General features: G+C 37.6%; 1 protein-coding gene across 1 annotated transcript; it reads right to left on the reverse strand.

Moving 5' to 3' along the window:
- LOC117325270 (pancreatic lipase-related protein 2-like) lies at window positions 1-23,477 on the reverse strand. Its single transcript, XM_033881382.1, has 9 exons — window positions 23,368-23,477; window positions 19,057-19,210; window positions 18,248-18,416; window positions 17,678-17,906; window positions 7,972-8,226; window positions 4,967-5,200; window positions 3,724-3,829; window positions 1,160-1,345; window positions 1-203 (listed from the first exon to the last, which is right to left on the reverse strand). The coding sequence occupies exons 1-9, from the start codon at window positions 23,417-23,419 to the stop codon at window positions 128-130; spliced, it is 1,461 nt and encodes a 486-aa protein (XP_033737273.1). The 5' UTR covers window positions 23,420-23,477; the 3' UTR covers window positions 1-127.
- Window positions 23,478-24,791: the final 1,314 nt, after the last annotated feature.

Consider the following 24,791-nt stretch of genomic DNA (forward strand, 5'->3'; position numbering starts at 1 on the left):
TGTCCATCCAAAGAGTGTCCGTCTAACAGGTGTAGATCTTACAGGTGTCCGTCCAAAGAGTGTCCGTCTAAGGAGTGTCAGTCTAACAGGTGTAGATCTTACAGGTGTCCGTCCAAAGAGTGTCCGTCTAACAGGTGCCTGAGACACCCATGCTGATAGCTTTGTGGTTACTCACGCTCTTACCATAGCCACAAAACGATGATCTGAAAACCAGAAATAGAGAATTACATTACATAATGTTATCTACACACCTGACAAGTGATATGGAATATGCGTTGTCAAATCTTTGTTGCATATATTCAGGTAACAATAGGTAAATTCCTCAAAAAATATCAACGAGACGGGTCACACGTCCGCCGTTGTTGTCGTAGGAGGGGTACTAATAGGATAGTTTAATTCGTTACTTATCATGAAGATAGCCATCCCTACCACTCACGTAAAAAAACGCATTACATTCTCTGATGGGCTCCTAGAAGTTGTTTTAGTATTTCCTTTTTGCTTTACTTATTCACAGAAGACCTAGAAACTGTTTATTTTTGTTTATTTTTCTCATTCTTTTGACATTTCTTTGCATTCTACATCGGGTTAATGACACCGGATCATGTGATTTCTTACTTTGTATGGATGTTTTGACGATCATCACATTATCCTTGTTACAGATGGCTGTTATTGATGAACACTATTATATCACAGCTTTATGACCATTAACAGTTATCACGATGTATCAATAATTCGTCTCCCATCAACATTTAAATGCGAGCTCTGATAACAATCAGGGATATCTATATCTATCTTGTTAATGTACACATGTCGGTGTAGGATTGTATTAGGAATGTAAGTGTGTATATTATACCACAGTATGAAAACCTTGTGTCGTCAATAATACTGTATGGTATAAAGTGAAATGGTATTAAAAGTGTAATACTTTATATTATTGTATGATGATAATGGATGGCAGTTGTGTCTATGTCAGTGTATGATTTTATGATGATTGTAATAGTATACATAATACCATTGTATAATATGTTATAAATTGTTAATTACAATGGACTATACTGTATGTGACCTCTTGTTGTACACAACAGGGTGTCTGAGTTTATGAATAAATCTTTAAATCTTGTTAATATATGTTCAGAATATGACATTATTTTCTACTCACAGTTGCTGGGTAGAACCGTCCATGAGAGAGACCCCTAACAGGACCCATTCCTCCGGATACGCCCAGCCTGTCAGTGTACTGGATGTTTTATCGTACTGCATAGCTACAGCCACGATCTCCCCAATATCCTCTTTGATCGTGATGAATTTGGAGATCGTGTGCCCTTGTGTGTGGACCTCGTTGTCACTGCAGTAAAGCATTATACCAGAGTTATGGATCCGTATTATATGTATAAGCTTATTTGATGAATTGTCACTAATTTTGCTAGATGACATCATGGTCATCAGCTGGTGATTAAGATATATCAATCACTATTAGTTAACCACATGTTATATTTCTACTCATTAATAACCATGCCCTAATTACAGAACTGGTCAATAAAAAATCTAGTCGTGGGAACTCATCTCCGGCCCAAGGATTATGAAACAGTTCTATGTCAAAATTTGGACTTATTTTTAGATACAATTTGGGATAACGAAATAATGATTTTGCATAGAAGGCATTGAGGGTCGAGATTGTACCTCATCAGTTTCACTTACACTGCTTACATGCGCCATATTGCAGGAAGACACTACTCTTACCTCTATCAATTGACCTTTACTCTGTATCACTAGTCGTCATACCTCATGAGTTTGACCTTTACTCTGTATAACTAGTCGTCATACCTCATCAATTGACCTTTACTCTGTATCACTAGTCGTCATACCTCATGAGTTTGACCTTTACTCTGTATCACCTGTCGTCATACCTCATCAATTGACCTTTACTCTGTATCACTAGTCGTCATACCTCATGAGTTTGACCTTTACTCTGTATAACTAGTCGTCATACCTCATCAATTGACCTTTACTCTGTATCACTAGCCATACCTCATCAGTTTGACCTTTACTCTGTATCACCTGTCGTCATACCTCATCAGTTTGACCTTTACTCTGTATCACTTGTCGTCATACCTCATCAATTGACCTTTACTCTGTATCACTAGTCGTCATACCTCATGAGTTTGACCTTTACTCTGTATAACTAGTCGTCATACCTCATGAGTTTGACCTTTACTCTGTATCACTAGTCGTCATACCTCATGAGTTTGACCTTTACTCTGTATAACTAGTCGTCATACCTCATCAATTGACCTTTACTCTGTATCACTAGTCGTCATACCTCATGAGTTTGACCTTTACTCTGTATCACTAGTCGTCATACCTCATCAGTTTGACCTTTACTCTGTATAACTAGTCATACCTCATCAGTTTGACCTTTACTCTGTATAACTAGTAACCATACCTCATCAGTTTGACCTTTACTCTGTATCACTTGTCGTCATACCTCATCAGTTTGACCTTTACTCTGTATCACTTGTCGTCATACCTCATCAGTTTGACCTTTACTCTGTATCACTTGTCGTCATACCTCATCAGTTTGACCTTTACTCTGTATAACTAGTCGTCATACCTCATCAGTTTGACCTTTACTCTGTGTCACTTGTCGTCATACCTCATCAGTTTGACCTTTACTCTGTATCACTTGTCGTCATACCTCATCAGTTTGACCTTTACTCTGTATCACTTGTCGTCATACCTCATCAGTTTGACCTTTACTCTGTATCACTTGTCGTCATACCTCATCAGTTTGACCTTTACTCTGTATCACTTGTCGTCATACCTCATCAGTTTGACCTTTACTCTGTATCACTTGTCGTCATACCTCATCAGTTTGACCTTTACTCTGTATCACTTGTCGTCATACCTCATCAGTTTGACCTTTACTCTGTATAACTAGTCGTCATACCTCATCAGTTTGACCTTTACTCTGTATCATTTGTCGTCATACCTCATCAGTTTGACCTTTACTCTGTATCACTAGTCGTCATACCTCATCAGTTTGACCTTTACTCTGTATAACTAGCCATACCTCATCAGTTTGACCTTTACTCTGTATAACTAGCCATACCTCATCAGTTTGACCTTTACTCTGTATAACTAGTAACCATACCTCATCAGTTTGACCTTTACTCTGTATAACTAGTCGTCATACCTCATCAGTTTGACCTTTACTCTGTATAACTAGTAATCATACATCATCAGTTTGACCTTTACTCTGTATAACTAGTAATCATACCTCATCAGTTTGACCTTTACTCTGTATAACTAGTCGTCATACCTCATCAGTTTGACCTTTACTCTGTATAACTAGTTATCATACTTCATCAATTGACCTTTACTCTGTATAACTAGCCATACCTCATCAGTTTGACCTTTACTCTGTATCACTAGCCATACCTCATCAGTTTGACCTTTACTCTGTATAACTAGTAACCATACCTCATCAGTTTGACCTTTACTCTGTATAACTAGTCGTCATACCTCATCAGTTTGACCTTTACTCTGTATAACTAGAACTAATACCTCATCAGTTTGACCTTTACTCTGTATAACTAGCCATACCTCATCAGTTTGACCTTTACTCTGTATAACTAGCCATACCTCATCAGTTTGACCTTTACTCTGTATAAGAAGTAACCATACCTCATCAGTTTGACCTTTACTCTGTATAACTAGCCATACCTCATCAGTTTGACCGGGCTTGAGTTGCCGTTTTGACCTTGTAGTACTACAGTCAGTACACCGTCCATGTTGTTCTTCCCCGTCACATTGAACTGATAGTGGTAATCTGTAAACAGACAACACCGGCTTGTTAATGGAGCCGTTATTCTTTACTCGAAATATCAGAATTATAGTTTGATACGTAAATATTTGTAACAAGGAGTATTAAACCAGGTGTTCTAGAAGAGTAAATGTTTTTCTGATTCATCGACGACCACACCAACACTGGTAATGTAAGTTTCTGAAAAGTAAATCCGAGATCGCGACAACGGAACTTTTATCCATATGTGACATAGGCGAGGAAAAGTAGTTACAACATTGCCAGAAAAACAAATGTGATTTAGTTTTAATATAATATTAAACATAATAAACATAAACAAAGATAATCAGGATTGGGCACAGGTTTGGTCAACTTAGTAACGCCCTCTCTTCAATACATCATGCTGTATAAATATGTAATGGACATCAGTGAATTAATGCTGCCCACTCAGAACAGTTAGAGAAGGAAAAGAAAAGCAGGAAGAAGAAGGTAATCGACAGGTAAGAAACACCCATCATATCGTTGTTCATACGGACGAGGATGATATAGACGTGTATTATTGTCAAAAATAAACGTATCGTTGTAAAAAATATGCGAGGCAAATACTATATGATTGTTAACAGTGGGTGGGGACATGTAAAGTAATTATCAGACAATTGTTAGAGAGATGTTAAACCAAAAACAAAAATACGAAAAACAAGCATTGTTAGGGCATTATTAATGAAACAGGGAATGTAACAGATACATAACACACGTGACTTGTATACACGCATAGCTGCTGGAAATTGGAAAATGATAGAAATACATGTTTCAAAAGGAAAGATTGTTAACACATGCATATGGCTAATAGTCATACAGGTGAGGGTATTCTACTGGCCGATTCTTCAATGCTACAATAGTATGGAATGAAGAACAACAATTATCAATGCCAAATACACAGAATGTATTTATAATAGCAAACTCGAGAAGAAAGTAATGGAAATACTGGGTAAAAAGCCTGATGCATGCTAAGAATTGATTAAGTTATTTCTGTGAAATTTGTCGCTAATAGCGAAATCAGACTTATAAGGATTCTAAACGTTCTTCTATTTAGATGGCCTTTAAACATACCGTATTGTCATCTTAAGATATCCAAAATAGGAAATAAAGTAATAAGATACCTACTACAGAATGGTGCAGTGCCCTGAGTTTGAAGGTACACAGACCCTCGCGCGGTAAAGTTGATTGAATTGTAACCCATATCGGAGCATTCGTCGCCATTACACCTAAGACAGTGACCTAGGTTAAATTCAGCTGCACTCGTGCAAGGATAGGCTTTGAATGGACATGTGCTGGAGATGGACTCTGTAAACAGTTCGTACGAACGCTCATGACTGCACGCGACGGTTGCTTCTCCAGCTGGAAAGAAACGTATAAAATACAAGAGTTTTTGCGATCATTGGCTGATTTTTCGGTGTAAACAATAATTTTATTGAATTTTGAGCAGGAGGGTTTCTTTGTTTTAACAAAGGAAACAAATGTCACTAGAGAGAAAGCACGACAATATATATATGTTTACACTGCATGCTAGGAGCCTATACTCTTTCTTGACCAGTACACGCATCACAGTAGAAATACTGTACAAACCAGTAATATGGGTGTACCCCCGTTCGTGTCTATACATTCCTCTCATTACGGAAGGCATAAGGAATTAGCAGACGTTTACTAATGTATATATGTTGCAGAGAAGCAGAATGGACACTGCCGATCACAGGTGACCAGATATTTCGTCTATAGTTCAGAGAATGTAGAATGCTTAAATCTTGTAGTAATGCCCTTAGTCCAATTCTTTCGGATCTATTTCAAATGTACCTGTTCATATCGTTTGAATTATGCTCAAGTAACACCAGTATTCAGGAAAAAATACCCTTTTGGATAAAAGGCCAGTCAGCATGCTTCTCAGTATTAACATTTTTTATGAAAGAATTCTGCATGATCAGCTGTCTATGTATTTTAGACACTTTTCATCCTTATTAACCAGTCTATAGGACCGGCTTTGGGTACCAAACTACATTGCTGCGCATACTGGAGGACTGGCGATAGGCCTTGGATGGTCACAATTGGGTTGGGGCCATTCTTATGGATCACCACAAGGCCTTTGACCGTCTTCCACATGACCTGTTCCTCAGGAATCTCTCATCATGAGTAGCTATCTTCCACATGACCTGTTCCTCAGGAATCTCTCATCATGAGTAGCTATCTTCCACATGACCTGTTCCTCAGGAATCTCTCATCATGAGTAGCTATCTTGGGAACAGGAAGCAGCGAGTGGGACAGGGAATCAACATCAGCCAGCGGATATCTCTCATCAAATGGGTACCCGATGGCTCCATCCTCGTGCCTCTCATTTTTAATATTTTTATGAATGATATTTTTATTACATTAAGGTAGCCTTTCTGTATATATAATTATTTAGATGGTAAACATCAACCAACATTTTGATCTACAAATGTTTTGTTTTATCTAATTTCGATTGTTGTCTCCTGATTTGGCATTTCTGCAATATTTCTGTCACAAAGAAAAATTGAAAAGGTGCAAAAAGGGGGCTTGCGATTTGTCTTAAATGACCATACTTCTGACCATAGAGAACCGTTTGTTAAATTTATCTTACCTATATATTCACAGGATGAAACTTAAGGCCTGTGATGTTTTGTTCTTGTTTTGTTTTTTATCATTTTTTAAAATTTTTAATAATATGCTCCATACTATATTTGCAACCTCTTTCACATACAAGAAACTTTGTATAATTTTAGGGCAGATAACAAAGCACACCTTCCCAAGGTAAACACCACCAGGTATGGCAACATGTCCTTCATGTACGAGGCGTCTTTCATATGGAACAGCCTAACTGATACCCTGCCAAAGATTGAAAACTACTCAGAATTTCGGAGGCTGCTCCGTATGTGGGACGGCCAGGACTGTAAGTGTACAATATGATTAACTTATTTTTTGTCCTGCGGGGTACGACTTTTAATCTATTCCATATGCTTTTGAAGTGTGCTTTCATATATTCTTTTATACTTGATTTATATTATTTGTGATGTATTGGTTTAAATATTTTATGCTTTTGTCTCATAGATTTGTCTCCAAGTCTTAACTTTATTCTTCTGCATTTTAGTTTAATTTCGTTTATTTAAATTACTATTAAGATTATTATTATGTACAATAAACAAGTGTGTATTTTGGAAAGTTTTTCTTTTCGCTTCATTAGCATATAATTTATGTATAGTACACACTTTTCAATAGTGTTTTAATTAACACGTTATACACGTGTTCATTCTTAGATTTACTCTTCTTCATCCATAAATCTGTGATGTAGATACAAACTAAAGTTGTGATCACTTTCCTAACTTGTTAACTATCTTAATTATTATATAATTAACTAGCACTGTGTTATATTTATGTTCTTGCTTGTATATCTGTTTTAATTTATGTTTATCTAAATACAAGTTCTTTCGAGCATATGCTACTCTGTTGTGTATATTCGACGTAAAATAAAGTTTTTTGTATCTTGTATGACAGGTGGCAATTAGAACTTTAAGCAAACAAGTTAAAAGTCAGTATTGAATCTCTGTTTTACCATGACAACCATGTACAGTTATGTTAGCCTGTGAACTGTACATGTGATCGAACCATGTCGCTTTCCTTGAATCAACTGAAGTACGATGACCTTTATCTGCCACACTCCGATCGACCTCCAATCGACCCAGTCTACGGTACTGGACACCAGGTCGCCTTATTAATACCAGCACGCGGTATACATGATTTAATTATAAGTACGACCGTACTTGTCACTTGTCTCTAGACAATGTTAATCCCCAGAGCATGCCATGTATAATGACTGATTAGTAATGTATTCGGACTTACCTATAGAAGCTGTTATAATCCTGATGTGTTCCCATTAGATTTTTTTTTTTTGTATACTGATATATTTTTACTACTGTTATTCTACACTATTGCCACATTGCGTAGGATTGTTATCGAGCTTAATACACAATAAGACATTTTGGGAGAATCGACTTATTTGCTGCCCCAATTGTACATTTTTGTTTTAGAGTGCTCAGTGTTTGGTTTTTAACTCGGTGAAGAAAAGAATAATGTAACATAGCCTCGATGTCGTGGCACTTTACCATAGTAATCAAGTTGTGTGACGGCGTTCCAGACGGTGTGTGATACCTTTCCCAGCAAACCCGAGTCACATCCGGGCTGGTCCATCCCGCCATTAGGGTAGAAATCCACGTGACCCATCTGCTGAATGGCTCCCATTCCCAGTTCCAAAATACTGGAGGCATCCGTATGTATGACGTCAACGAAGTCAGCATCAGTGGCATCAAGGCGAATTATAGGATCGCCGCCTTGGAAGTAGGGGTCAGCGGGGTCAAGACCTTCAAAAGGCATTTAAGGTATAAGTTAAAACACATTTATAACAGTTATAATACAAGTGTATATAAATCTAGGTAAAATGGCGGACACTTGTTGCATCACAAGATGTTCCTGTTTCAATGATTTAATGAACAATATAATTATAAAACGAAATCTCCCCGGTTGTTGCGACGTTCAATCCCTAAAATGGATCACGGTAAAAATAATTTTCTTTCATGGAGTTAACACAGTAAAACGACTAGCAGGATGAAGGTAGATGCATATTTGTCTTTGCTGTAGTGACCCACTGCAAAATCCATCATTTTCTTAAGTATGTGTATCAGTCGAGAATTTTTTAACATTCGACGTTTGTTCTTAATATTTATAATTACATACTGCAGTTCATTAAATGAAAGGTATTTATATTTCATAAAAAGCAGTAAAACATATCAGAAAGGTCCATTTTGACACTAATTATCTAAGGGCTGTGTCGCTGGCAGTGCTTGCACGTGTAGACGCAACCTTTCCCGACAAAAATGTTGTTTGTGAAATAAACACAAAATCATGAATTTAATTTTAACGTTTTCATCAATATATTCCATCATGAAGATATTCACCTTTTATCCACCATAACAACAAAACCTTTTGGGAGCTATATTGATCAATCGGTTATTTTAATCCGGAATCAAGAAATTTCGTGACATCAAAATTAAACTTTTAAATATAGTGACGTCAAACAAAACGAAGTCATTCAGTTAGACGTCACGATTCCATTGTTCCCCCTATCAATACACCAAAGGAATTACTTGGGAAGACTCATCTAATAACCTTCTTTGTTTGGTAAGGTTATATAGTCACAATGCTGAGCAGATAGAAACATGTTCCGTTAATAACCTGACTACAAAGCCTACGTGGTACACCTTTACTAATCTACTTGAATTTTCCCTATGTACTTTATGGACCGATATTGTCTTCCACACAATACCAATTGTTTACTTGAGACTGTTGTGGCATTAAGACGTCGTACTGTCGACATCACTATGTTCATTATCTAAGCAAACTCACGTAAATGGTGATCATTACGACAGCAACTGTCATTCTAATTATTCGCTCATTAAAATTGCATGTTGTTTACGACTGTATTTGTCGTAGCCGTGCCATGAGTATGGTAAACACGTGGTATTGGCTTGTGACTTCAGCATGGGCAAATGACCTAAGTATGTTAACAACACAATCTTTACTAAAGAATGTAAATATATCTTAGGTCACTTGTAAACTATTCTTGTTACAGAAGTTTTGAATTTTTTATTTTAATGCAAAAATCCATCGTCTCCTACACGCATTTTCTAGCCTTGCTACAAGAAAAAGTCACGTTTCCAACAAGGATGAAATGTGTAGTTCTGTTACAATACATGTTCCCATACCACAACACACTATCTAGTCATGATACAATACATGTCCTTTACCACATCACATTGTCTAGTCATGATACAATACATGTCCTTTACCGCAACACACTGTCTAGTCATGATACAATACATGTCCTTTACCACATCACATTGTCTAGTCATGGTACAATACATGTCCTCTACCACATCACATTGTCTAGTCATGATACAATACATGTCCCCAATCACAACACATTGTCTAGTCCTACGAAAATGTAGGCCCAAATCAAAGCACATTGTCTAGTCATGTTACAATACATGTCCCCAATCACAACACATTGTCTAGTCCTGCTACAATACATGTCCCCAACCACATCACATTGTCTAGTCATGTTGCAATACATTTCCCTAATCACAACACATTGTCTTATCATGTTACAATATATGTTCCCCTACCACAACGCATTTTCTTGTCCTGCTACAATACATGTCCCCAATCTAGTCCTAACTTAGTATTGCTTAGTATACTCTGAACGCAGGCATAATTGCCTCTATGTACAGATCGTTGTCCATATAATAATCAAATATCTATAAGGGTTTATGTTGTGATGTTACTCCAAAATTTGTCTAGACGGTTTTCGAAATTGATTAAATTTGGGGCTTGAACTACATTTTCTGTAAAAGAGCGAACGAATATTTCCTCATGTCCAAAGGTCATATTCAAAGGTCTTTCTTTGCCGTTACCTCTAATAAATTTACTGTTGTTCTCAGACCATCAACATCCTGATATCAATGTAAATTGTTTGATCTACTCTTCAATCCTTAATTCATTGCTTTATATTTGTCCTGATGGAATTTTAGCAGCTAGGTATCTGACCATTCTTGTGAGTTGTCTAGGCCCCACTGAAGATCCCCATTTAACCCGTGGTCTTTATAAATGTCGTATCGTCGGCAAACAGTAGGGCGTTGGTATCGACGACATCTGCCAGGTCATTGATGTACATAACAAACAACGAAGGCCCCCAGTGCACTGCCTTGAGGTATACCACTGGTGACTTGATTCCATTTGGAAGTGTGGCCATTTACAGCAAATTGGTGTCTTCTTTCAGACAAAAAATCTTCTGTCCAACGTATTGAATCATCTGAAAAACCATACGACTTAATTTTGCCGATTTTTCCTACGATACCTGTTAAGCTAGCTGGTCTGTAGTTGCCAGCATAACGCTTATCTCCTTTCTTAAAAAATGCTGTTTTCTTCCCCGCTTCCCAAGCTGATGGCACACAGCCAGTACGCATTCATTGATTGAAAAGTATTTGGAGTGGTTTAGTTATTACAGGTTTAAGTCCTTTTAACATTTTTGGATATATGTTGTCTTGGCCTTCAGATTTGTTTGAATTCAGATTTTTAATTAGTTTAACAATATCCTGTTCCTCAATTTTCTTCCAAACAAACTTTGTTTCATTATGTTTCAAAGGTAGCTGAGGTACGTCTCCTGGTTCTCTTGTAAAATCACTGCTGAAAAAATATGGCAATATGCTCGCCTTTCCACTGTCGCTTTTCGCAATACGAGTTTCATCATTTTCCTTTACCTGTATTTACGGTATCTTGGTCCTAGTTTTTGATTTGGAATTTGGGTATTTCCAGAATTTCTTTGGATTTGATTTTACCTCATTTGCGATGTTTTGTTCCTGCTGTTTTTTAGCTTTCCTCACCAAGTACTTTACTTTGTTCCTAGCCTTCACGTAGTCTACATACTTGTTGTGATCCTTTGAACATTCTCCAACATTTTTGCTTTTTCCTGTCCGATTCCACTGTTTCGAGATCTAATGGCAGTTAACGTTTCTTCTCTCCTACATTTATTTGTGGAATGTGAATTTCGATCGCAGTGAAGTTATCATCCAGGTTATCGAGTCTTAGACATGCTTCCCAATATATGTTTAACTCTTTCCTAATCGTAGTACAGTTTTCACGGTTATAATTAAGTTTCACTGTATCACTAGATTGTGTAATATGTTCACATAAGAACTGGAATGCTATTCAGCCATGGTCACTTTTGCCCAGGACACTTTTTACTTCTAGCCTGGCAACCATATTTGCCTCGTTTGTGAGTATGAGGTCCAATACGTTTGGCTCTTGATTTATTCTAATTCCCGTTGGAATTTGCACGTGTTGAAAGAGGTACGTGTCCCTGATGGTTTCGATGAATTTTGTCTCAGCCTTGTTTTTGTGCTCCGTTGTGTAGTTCTCCTAATTGATATTCTTACATTTGAAATTTCCCATGATCAGCTTATGTGAGTATGAGAGCTTATTGATATGTTGTGAGCCTCATATTGAAGGATTTGAATTTGGCCGGACATATTGTATTATTTTTCAACATACTTCAGTATCTATACACTTTTGCCAGCGGGCGTTTAAGGGCCCCAATACCACTTTTATAGAACTCCTTTTCTTGGCTGTTCAGAAAGTCATCCACTGCATGTATGACGACATCATCGGACTGAGAGTTGGTGCCTGAAATAGCTGTTTTCAGTCTTTGAAATATATGAAAGTCTAATGGAGCGAGATCAGGTGAATACGGCGGATGCTCAATCAATTTAAAGCCACAATGATCGTGAATGGCAGCTATGGCAGTGCCAGACTTGTAAATAGAAGTATTGTCCTGATTGAATAAACCACCTTTAGTGAGCTTTTCGCGGCGCTCAAGTTTAATATTTTCCCGTAACTGCCTCAGAAGTGAAGCATAATACATGTATGTGTCATTGATTGTTTGTACCTTTTGGAAATAATCTCTCAGCAAAATAAATCTTATCCCAGAAAGCGAGTCGATAACCTTCCCAGCTGATGGAACAGTCTTTGACTTCTTTCGCGAGGGAGAGCCAGGGTGCTTCCATTGTTTCGATTGTTGTTTGGCCTGTGGGGTAAAATAATGGACCCTTGTTTCATCCATAGTGACAAATCTCTGAAGACAGTTGGAAGCATCTTCCTCAAAAAGATTAAGATCAGCACGCGATAAAAAAAATGTGCACCTGGGTGCTTCTGATCAACTGTCAGAAGTCTTGGTACCCATCTGGCCGAAAGATCCTCGGTCAGAATAGAATGTACTCTTTTCTGTGAAATGCCAACTCCTGGCTATGTATCTTTCTGTGACTCGTCTGTCAGTCATAACAATATCATGAGCTTTTTTGACCATTTCTGGAGTTGCAACATTGACAGGCCTTCCAGGACGGAGGTCATCCTTAAGGCTGTGTCGGCCTCGCTTAAATTCCGCCATCTACGTTTTCACTGTAGCATATGAAGGGGCATCTTTCCCTAGTGTTGCTACCATATCATTATGGATATCCTTATGTGCTGTGCAAATATTGGATCACTGTTCTTTCACCGATTTTATCCTTTTTTGCAAAAGCCGCTTTAGAGTGCCACCTCGTCTATATAAACTAACCAAATGAGACCAGTCCTTGGGTACACGGCCCTATATAGTCAGAGAATAGTAGAACTTAAAAAGAACATCCTGGAGTACGAATCTCAATACGAGGCTCACAACAAATCAATCTTTCCTCGTATTTTGTATTTCCGACTCCAATTAAAAGATTATTTAATGTGTCATTGTTTTCTTCCCTACTGCCAGGACTTTGGTATATATAACCAATCAAAAAGTTATTTCCTTTGGTCAAGTCGACGTTTACAAAGATGTGTTCTTTAAAAGCCGTTGAAATGAATACTGCGGTTGCTTGAAGATCTGAATTGATGTTTCTCGAATTCCGCTTTCCCCGCTTAGGTAATTTATAAATAAGTCATATCCTTCTATCGACATCTCAAAGATAATTGGCACAAATCTACTGTTTTAAAGAGTACTTCATACCAATAATCATTATTTTTCCAGTCTGTTTCTAGATCTAAACTCTTCTAATTTGTTTGTTAGTGAATCCGCATTAGTAAATAAGCATTCTAAATTGTTCCTATATTTGTACGATACTGATCAGGAAGAAGTTTTGTTCATCAATTTCTTTTAAGCACGACTGTCTTTGTTTTTCGCCAGTCTGACAATTTGTCGGTCTCAGAGCGGCCCCCGTACCTGAAACATGAATGTCCCCATCGCGTTTTATTTATTTATTTTTGTTTTGCCTCATTCCTTTATGCATTTTTCTGTTCACTTTCCTTTTTTGTAAGATCGTTACTGATCCTAATTTTGGTATATTTCTCATCCTTTTTCAAAGAAATCCTTCTTGTCCTCTGAGGATGCAAAAGTCACTAATACTTGTCTAGCTTTCTCATTTGTCCTTTTATATTTCCCACGTCTAATGACTTTCTGAATCCTTTCTTCGTATTTCAGGTTACATGTTGCCAGCATTTGTTTGACTTCTGTTTCGTCAGCTTTCTTCCTGTCTAAACCATCTTCAATATTTGATTCTTCCTTCAAAACACAACGATATTGTTCTCCCTTCGTTATCTATCATTCATTTCCGCGATGACATCATTACACACTGGCTGTGTGCTGTCATTATTACCCGTTTTACGAGCCGCTCCCTGTTACAATACATGTCCCCAATCGCAACAAACTCTCTAGTCCTGCGTAATACATGTCTCCAATCACAATGCAGCATCTGGACACCAGATGTATGTTCGCCTTTACCTTGAATAACGTTTTAAGGTCCCTTGTCCAGAATAATGTGGTAGGCTCGCTTTGACCCTATATAATGTTGTAAGTTCGCTTGTACCTTATAAAATGTTGTAAGTTTGCCTCTACTTGAAAAAATGTCGTAAGGATGCCTCTACCTTAAATAATTGGCAAGGTCTTCTGTATCTTATATAATGTCGTAATGTCGCCTGTACCTTATATAATGTGGTAAGGTTGCTTGTACCTTAAATAACGTGGTAAGGTTTTCTGTACCTTATATAATTTGGTAAGTTCGCTTGTACATTATATAATGTCGTAAGGTCTTCTGTACCTTATATAATTTGGTAAGTTCGCGTGTACCTTATATAATGTCGTAAGTTTGCCTGTACCTTATATAATGTCGTAAGGTCGCCTGTACCTTATATAATGTGGTAAGTTTGCCTGTACCTTATATAATGTGGTAAGGTCGCCTGTACCTTATATAATGTAGTAATATCGCCTGTACCTTATATAATGTCGTAAGGTCGCCTGTACCTTATATAATGTGGTAAGTTTGCCTGTACCTTATATAATGTCGTAAGGTCGCCTGTACCTTACATGATGTCGTAAGGTCGCCTGTACCTTATATAATGTGGTAAGGTCGTCTGTACCTTATATAATGTGGTAAGGTCGCCTGTACCTTATATAATGTGGTAAGGTCGTCTGTACCTTATATAATGTGGTAAGGTCGCCTGTACCTTACATGATGTCGTAAGGTCGCCTGTACCTTATATAATGTGGTAAGGTCGCCTGTACCTTATATAATGTGGTAAGGTCGCCTGTACCTTATATAATGTGGTAAGGTCGCCTGTACCTTATATAATGTCGTGAGGTCGCCTGTACCTTATATAATGTGGTAAGGTCGCCTGTACCTTATATAATGTGGTAAGGTCGCCTGTACCTTATATAATGTGGTAAGGTCGCCTGTACCTTATATAATGTGGTAAGGTCGCCTGTACCTTATATAATGTGGTAAGGTCGCCTGTACCTTATATAATGTGGTAAGGTCGCCTGTACCTTATATAATGTGGTAAGGTCGCCTGTACCTTATATAATGTGGTAAGGTCGCATGTACCTTACATGATGTCGTAAGGTCGCCTGTACCTTATATAATGTGGTAAGGTCGCCTGTACCTTATATAATGTGGTAAGGTCGCCTGTACCTTACATGATGTCGTAAGGTTGCCTGTACCTTATATAATGTCGTAAGGTCGCCTGTACCTTATATAATGTCGTAAGGTCGCCTGTACCTTATATAATGTCGTAAGTTTGCCTGTACCTTATATAATGTAGTAAGGTCGCGTGTACCTTATATAATGTGGTAAGGTCGCCTGTACCTTACATGATGTCGTAAGGTCGCCTGTACCTTACATGATGTCGTAAGGTCGCCTGTACCTTATATAATGTGGTAAGGTCGCCTGTACCTAATATAACGTGGTTAGGTCGCCTGCACCTTATATAATGTGGTAAGGTCGCCTGTACCTTATATAATGTGGTAAGGTCGCCTGTACCTTATATAACGTGGTAAGGTCGCCTGCACCTTATATAATGTCGTAAGGTCGCCTGTACCTTATATAACGTGGTAAGGTCGCCTGCACCTTATATAATGTGGTAAGGTCGTCTGTACCTTGAGTAAAGTGTTATGAAGTTCGCTTCTACCTGATATAAGTTCGCCTCTTGTTACTTTGAAACAATTATAATCTGTGATTTATTTTATTGTTGTCACTTGCCTTACCCAAATCTTAATTCACCGGTCATCACGTGCCTTGCCTAAATATCATTTTACGTGTCATCACGTGCCTTAACCCGATTTGATATTGCTTTACCTGTTCTCGCGTGCCTTACCCAAATGTTATTTTACCTGTTATTACGTGCCTTTATATATATATCAACATATCTATATTATCAATTTTACCTGTAATCATGTCAGACTATTTTACCTGTTTTTAAGTGCTTAACTTCAATATTATTTTACTAGTTATCATGTGGCTTACCTCAATCTTATTTTGGGAGCCTGAAGTTGTTTCCTAGTTCCGAGTTCCGTTTAAGAAAAACTGAAATACTATGTATTAGCTTTATTGATTAAGGTCCCAGTTCCGAGTTCCGTTTAAGAAAAACTGAAATACTATGTATTAGCTTTATTGGTTTTGGTCCCAGTTCCGTTTATGATAAACGGAACTCGGAACCAGTTCCGAGTTCCGTTTAACCAGTTCCGAGTTCCGTTTAACCAGTTCCGAGTTCCGTTTTACTTAAACGGAACTCGGAACTCGGACTCGGAACCAACTTCAGGATCCCCTTATTTTACCAGGTATCACGTGCCTTACCTAAGTCTTATTTTACCTGTTATCACGTGCCTTACCTCAGTCTTATTTTACCAGTTATCACGTGCCTTACCTCAGTCTTATTTTACCAGTTATCACGTGCCTTACCTCCTATTTTATCTGTTATCACGTGCCTCACCTCAGTCTTATTTTACCAGTTATCACGTGCCTTACCTCAGTCTTATTTTACCTGTTATCACGTGTCTTACCTCATATTTTACCAGTTATCACGTGCCTTACCTCCTATTTTATCTGTTATCACGTGCCTCACCTCAGTCTTATTTTACCTGTTATCACGTGCCTTACCTCAGTCTTATTTAACCTGTTATCACGTGCCTTACCTCAGTCTTATTTTACCAGTTATCACGTGTCTTACCTCATATTTTTCCTATTATCACGTGCTTTACCTCAGTCTTATTTTACCTGTTATCACGTGCCTTACCTCCTATTTTACCTGTTATCACGTGCCTTACCTCAGTCTTATTTTACCAGTTATCACGTGCCTTACCTCAGTCTTATTTTACCTGCTATCACGTGTCTTACCTCATATTTTACCTGTTATCACGTGCCTTACCTCAGTCTTATTTTACCAGTTATCACGTGCCTTACCTCAGTCATATTTTACCTGTTATCACGTGCCTTACCTCAGTCTTATTTTACCAGTTATCACGTGCCTTACCTCAGTCATATTTTACCTGTTATCACGTGCCTTACCTCAGTCTTATTTTTCCTGTTATCACGTGTCATACCTCAGTCTTATTTTACCTGTTGTCACGTGCCTTACCTCAGTCTTAATTTACCTGTTATCACGTGTCAGACCTCAGTCTTATTTTACCTGTTATCACGTGCCTTACCTCAGTCTTAATTTACCTGTTATCACGTGTCAGACCTCAGTCTTATTTTACCTATTATCACGTGCCTTACCTCAGTCTTATTTTACCTGTTATCACGTGTCATACCTTAGTCTTATTGACCTGTTATCACGTGCTTTACCTCAGTCTTATTTTACCTGTTATCACGTACTTTACCTCAGTCTTATTGACCTGTTATCACGTGCCTGACCGCAATATCTTTTGCCTATTCTCACATTTGTCACCTCTATATTTCTTACCTGTTATCCTACCGAGGTGTGGCACCCTGTCCCCAGCATACCCTGAAATGTGGGCTCCGAGGCTATGGCCGATGACGTGCACCCGTGCAGCTGTGGTACTCGTGACGTTGATGAGTTTGAGGATGAGTAGGCCAGTCTGTGCGCCCACTACACGGGTATTAGCAGTGGCCTGAGCGTACGGGATAGCCGCCCCATGGCCCCAGTCAACCACAATCACGTTCATATCCTCCTGTAACAAATCACTGTTACATGTCACGATCACTTGTCACGTAAGCACGTAGACTTGCAAACATGGCGGTGGGTTCCCCAATCGGAATGCATTTCAGTTGAAAATTAAGGTGGTGACCAAATAGTGACATTTAATACTTATATTTACTTAAATTCATTACGAATTCACAAAAATACAGCTTTGAATTGTCTAAGAGCACGCCTTCTCATTATACACGTAATGAAGAAAGCAAAAAGCATCCTTGTATACGCCAAACAGGCTTATTTCTATTTGAAATTACGGGGCCTTTTCTATCTACATCCAGGACTACCGTGAGTTTGCAGGCTAAGGACATTACCAACCTTTTTCAGGAGGGCCTGTTTCATATTTAGGATCCATTGGCGGTGACCATTGTGTGTGAAGCCGTGAATGATGAACTTAGTAGGTTTGTAGCCGTCGTAAAAGGACGTCGCTATAGTCGACGCGTCTGTGTATGACAATACCTGCTCTTCGGCTGATGTAGGATTGTCTCTGGAAATGTCACGGACATTAATTATCAATGCATTTGATAGGCTAGATTTTTACCAGACAACTGAAAGTAGACATTTAGTAGTTAGAAGACTTTGATGTAAAATGTAAAAATGTAAAATCCTGAAAATTAAAAAAGAAATTCGCTGAGAATGATTGGTATAACATGTAAACTTTATCTCAATGAATGTGTCCTTTTCTGATCACCTCCCCGAATTCTACTCTCGTATAAACATTCAACTCCACGAATTTCATTCTGATATAAACATTCACGTCCCCGAATTCCACTCTCGTATAAACATTCACCTCCCAGAATTCCACTCTCGTATAAACATGCACCCCCCAGAATTCCACTCTCCTGTAAACATTCACCTCCCCGAATACCACACTCGAGTATTTTTCATTCATTATTGTTTATTACGTTATGAGGTTGGCATGTAATATAGTGTGACGTCTTATGGTTTTACAAATTTAAATGATAAGAACTAACTAATAGATGTTCTGTATGTCGGAGAATGATAATAAAACTTCATCTTAAAGATGTTTCGTCCTACTACTTGTTGTGGTTATGATGAAAATGATTTAGTTTTGTCATGTTATAGTATATAAACTACCATGCGATATATAACTACCCCATACTGACCTGGTGTAGAGGAGGAACTTGGTCTGAATGTCGGCTGGTGACGCCGGTACCACAGTGATAGGTCGCTGTAGGCCATTAAAAGGTGCGTCTGTGGTGAAACATCCTAGTTCTCCATAACAAACCTTCTTATTGGTGATACTATCCAATATAAAACCTATAACCATCAAAATCAAGGGTTAAAACAGTGTATATGGGATGATCACAACGTTAAAGAGTATCTAAACTGCAAATCTAGTAAAACAGTGATATTTTACAAGCCTAAAAAAATCATACTAATATACAATTTAAGGTTCATGTAAAAAGCAAATAGAGTGATATTTTTCAATCTTATAAATCACTATTTTAAGTAACTTGTCATATTGTTAATATGGCTATCAGTGGGTCTTCTTTTTGAACTTTATTTGTGAAGCAACCTTTTAATTTTGGCAAAATATGATTCAGTAGAACACAGAAAGCCCATGTGGATCAGACATATTGCATAAAATAACCATGTCGTTATGCGCACAAGTGTCTATAGCAGGTAGTTCGTGCGTTTGTTTGACCAGATTTGATTTTATTAAAGCACAAACATCGATTCTCTTTTGACCTTGAAGTGTAAATGGCGGCTGTGAATAATACAAAACAATTATGGCATATAGGGAGGTATTTCGATCACCAAAAACTTTCTTATTAGACACTATGACGTATAGCAACAAACCCGCAGAGTTAAGCATTGAACTGCTTTCATTTGGAAGTTATGGGCTGATGAATGCTAACTGGACAAAGGCAAATTTAATGATATTTAATCATATTTGCCTTTGTCCAGTTGGCATTCATCAGCCCATAACTTCCAAATGAAAGCAGTTCAATTCTTATATTTACATTTGATAAAGATTTTAAAGCCTATATCCAGGAATTTTTCTCCGACGATGAATGAACAATTTATTATCGTCAAAGACGGAACAGCCTTTTCAACAGCCATCTTTCGTTATCGCCGACGTAACAATTATGACGTCACTATAGTAATGACGTCATAATAAAGATTTAGGAAGTTATGGACTCGTAACCTTCAAGTGAGCTTGGTAGAGTTATATAGTGGGGCTGCAGTGTAAATGTAAATATTATGAGGTGAACTATGCAGATTTCTGAAAATAGCCCCAAACTCCACGGTTTAACTATTTGTCTCGAAAACATTCCTCTTACTGTGCTCAGATGCCCAGATAGTATAAATAGTATAAAATGCCTCCATATATGCCTTATTTGTGCAATACGTTATGTTTGTAAGTTTCAGCAAAACATTCGAAAATACAATGCACACAAAATAGCCATGCCGTTTTTCTCACAAACTGGTTTGACAAAATTTGAATTTATGATATGTATGTACATGACAGTTTTGCATATAAGGAGGTATTTCAAACATCAAAAATGCTCTGTTTATACGCTATCAAGAACCCTAGACATGGCAAGAAGACTGCTTTTAGGGGGGGGGGGGGGGGGGGGGGGGAATCAACCGCTGATTTGGGGTTAAAGATGCATATTTCTGAAAAAAGGTCCCATACTCGCTAGTTTGTCTTAAAAACGTTCTTCTTAATATTATAATCAGATGTCTTAAAAGTATGATGTTGAAGCATTTTTCTTGATTGAAATGCCTCCTTATATGCCATATTTGTGCAATATTATTCATAGTTTAAGTTTAAGATTTAAGTTAAATCCGGTCAAACAAATGTTCCTATATCGTGTGTTATAGACACTCGTGAGCATAAGAGAATGGCTATTTTTTTCAGGTTTTATTATTTAGGTGACTTGGAATCATTCCATTCTACATGCATCTTACTATAACGTTACTCTATAGAAGCAACTGTTAGCATCTACAGAAAACAATTGGTGATTGTTAGAAACTACCTGTCTAAACATTTTGGTATATTACATGACTATTTGGGTGCAAATGTGTAGAGATTTATTCGTGTTTGAAATTCAACATTATTGTCCTATATAGATAACAATCAACAATATATAGTATATCAAGTTGTCAATATCAACAATGATATCCACAATGTCGCTACTAACCCACACAGAATACGAATATAACATCGTTACCCTTAAACGTCTGTATAATTTTCTTTTTCTCAGTTTGTTTAAAAATGTGCTAAAACTTGTTTTGTCCAATCACTTGTTTATATCTGCCCAGTATGGTAATATGTAGCCCCCTACACACAATATATATACTATATAGGGTTACTATGTCCCTTAAATAGTAAAATAACTCGTTTCGCTATCTAAGTACTATCATTAACAATTAATTCACCAGCTGCAGGTAATTCTACATTTAAACGTACGCTAATATGCCTCAGGTTGAGCTTCTATCTGATAATCACAACAGCTCATCGTTAAGGAGTTATCTGGGGGCTTGCTTATTTTCCTTTCTGTACTCATTCCCATTGTTCTAGTTTATAAAGAAGTTCATCATCAACCAGCTAGTCTTTATATATTCTCAGGTTTTAAATGTTCTAAGACAAGATATTTTTTCCTTATTCACATACTATCATTGTAAAAATACATTCTGAAAGGTCACCTATTCCAGTATATTAACTGTTTGTAACAGTATACGTTATCTGACGACCTAGCGAATACGACACGTGTCTGTAGCTTAAGGCTGACTCAAGGTCGTTTGGATTTCCAAAACATGTTTCAAAGTCTATGTGCTGTTTTGCGAGTGTAGAAATTTTAATTAGAATATTGACTGGTTGTCAGTTAACTTCAATCTAGTTGTTGTACGCCAGTTTTCTACATCATGTATTACCATGCATTTCAATATCATATGTTCTGAAATTATCTTTAGAACAAAACTTCTAATTATATTTCGGTTTCTTTAAAATATTTTTTCCATGGTTATATTATTTTGTGTAAACGTTATATTATATAATTGGTTAATTTGATGATTTAGTGTAATCGTTATACCATTCAATATTGTATCGTTAAACCATCTCGTCATTATATTATTAGCAAGTATCATTTGGCAAACCAAATCATTTAAAGATAGCATCATATAATATATTGAAAATTTCAAGCCAGATATTTTATGCCATATGTGGAAGTTATAGCGTTCCATAGACATGTTTGAGCGGTCAAACATACATCAAGACCATACGGAACGGTCACAGTACCAACTGAGAGAGAACGGTCACAGTACCAACTGAGAGAGCCAGTACCCACTGAGAGAGAACGGTCACAGTACCAACTGAGAGAGAACGTTCACAATCCCAACTGAGAGAGAACGGTCACAGTACCAACTGAGAGAGAACGTTCACAGTACCAACTGAGAGAGAACGTTCACAGTACCAACTGAGAGAGAACGTTCACAGTACCAACTGAGAGAGAACGTTCACAGTACCAACTGAGAGAGAACGTTCACAGTACCAACTGAGAGAGAACGGTCAAAGTACCAACTGAGAGAGAACGTTCACAGTACCAACTGAGAGAGAACGTTCACAGTACCAACTGAGAGAGAATGTTCACAGTATCAACTGAGAGAGAACGTTCACAGTACCAACTGAGAGAGAACGGTCACAGTACCAACTGAGAGAGAACGTTCACAGTACCAACTGAGAGAGAACGTTCACAGTACCAACTGAGAGAGAACGGTCACAGTACCAACTGAGAGAGAACGTTCACAGTACCAACTGAGAGAGAACGGTCACAGTATCAACTGAGAGAGTAAATTCACAGTACAAACTGAGAGAGTACCGTCACAGTACCAACTGAGAGAGTACCGTCACAGTACCAACTGAGAGAGTACCTTCACAGTACCAACTGAGAGAGAACGTTCACAGTACCAACTGAGAGAGAACGTTCACAGTACCAACTGACTGAGTACGTTCACAGTACCAACTGAGAGAGAACGGTCACAGTACCAACTGAGAGAGAACGGTCACAGTACCAACTACGAGAGAACGTTCACCGCACCAACTAGGAGATTACCAGAGCACTACGACAGTGGTTCCAGGCTATGCATTGCCCTGTATGCTGATAATCTGGCACTGGTGCTAGACAAGTCTGATATCTCGTAAGTAAGGATTTAAGTTTCCTCATGTTAAAAAACCATAGCAATGCTTTATATACCATGACACAATAGCTTTTGATAGGCTGGGCTTTAACGACATGTTTCTAACACAACCTTTTTCATTTGGATAAAAATTCAAAAATATAATCACCAGATATTCAACCTACTGAAATATATCTATCTACTCCGATGGGCAATTTAGTTTCGAGAAAAATATTCTAAAGAGGTATTCTTTCAAATACAAATTAGGAATTCTAATGAAACTGCCTTACCATGGCTTGTCGTAAGGAGAAGGGAGAGTGAGACGAGGAGTAGAGGCTTCATGTCTTTGGTACGTCGTGTCTGCCGACCAGAGAGAGAGAGACAAGGCTATCACTATCTGTCTGGTCAAAGTCCAGAGTACAAAGTGCACACCTGACACTTTCCGTGAATAAAAGAGTTCCATTTCGTTTTAGTTCTTCTAGGTTTGATTACGTCATTGTTTATTGTATTGATTTACTATTTTGATTGACCTCTTATAATGATAAAAACCAAACCTATTTAAAGTTTTCATGCTTAGATGATTTTGACATTTTTGAATGAACTTAAATATTGAATTGCACGTTGACGAGTGAGATGTAAAAGCAAGCGATCATTCTGATGAGTAAACAGTCACTAATAATAATGTGTGAGTTTCCTGTTAATATGAATTTCATGATTTCATTTGGTGGGTACGTCAACACTCGTCATTAAAATGTATTACAATTATTGGAAAACGATCCTTCTTTAATTCACGACAGATCTCAAACCGAGCCAGATTGCTGTGAAACTAAAGACAAATTATAAATACTTACAGATAGGATCAATATTTTTTCTTTTTTATCTTTCTGTTTCCAATCTTAGATATGCTCTTTGATTAGCTTGGTAGTACAATAACTTTGGTTGTCTGTTCACCCGTGTACTTATTTTTCAAGAACTATACCAAATATCATATATTTAGTAATATGGTCATTAGGGTGATAGGTGCCAATTCTTTACTTGAATTTGATGAGACAGGGAACGTGTCCTTGTACTTTTTCAGGAGTCTCCATGTGAATCTATATTTCTTTTATATTTTGCACTGTTTTAACTGATGATTTCGTAATTGTGTCGGCGTTCTTTGTTGTTTTTGTAGACACGTTAAGTTTTAGGTGTATACAATCTCTGGTTACATAACAAAGTGTACATCATGTAAAGTAATACCCTAATACCATTTGTAGATCCACTGTGCCTACATGTTGAAGCTAGGGGGTTCAAGGTGAACTATAGATAAGAATTCATACCTTTAGCTGTTATCTCAAAAACAGCTGGTGCACGTGTCTTAAATACTAAACCTCGCTCAAAAACTTTTACACATTATTTTACCATGGAATCAATAAATATGCTGGTGACAATAGAAACGATTGCGGGAGGGTCTGGCATGATACCATTTTTAAGATGTGCAACACACACGCACACTCTCACACACACACTCACACACACATATATATATATATATATATTGAATGGGTTCTGAAAAGGCACAAACTGCTGCAAAAAACAAAATATGATATTTAGAGGCGTTCATCTTTCAATGATCCTCACGCATGAAATTGGCTGTGTTTAACGACTCGTACATAAACTAAAGGGGTAGTGCCAATTACCCTGAGGCTAGGTGGTCAAGAAATGACATGAAATT

This window comes from Pecten maximus, chromosome 4 (genome assembly GCF_902652985.1).
Source record: "Pecten maximus chromosome 4, xPecMax1.1, whole genome shotgun sequence".
Taxonomy (NCBI): domain Eukaryota; kingdom Metazoa; phylum Mollusca; class Bivalvia; order Pectinida; family Pectinidae; genus Pecten; species Pecten maximus.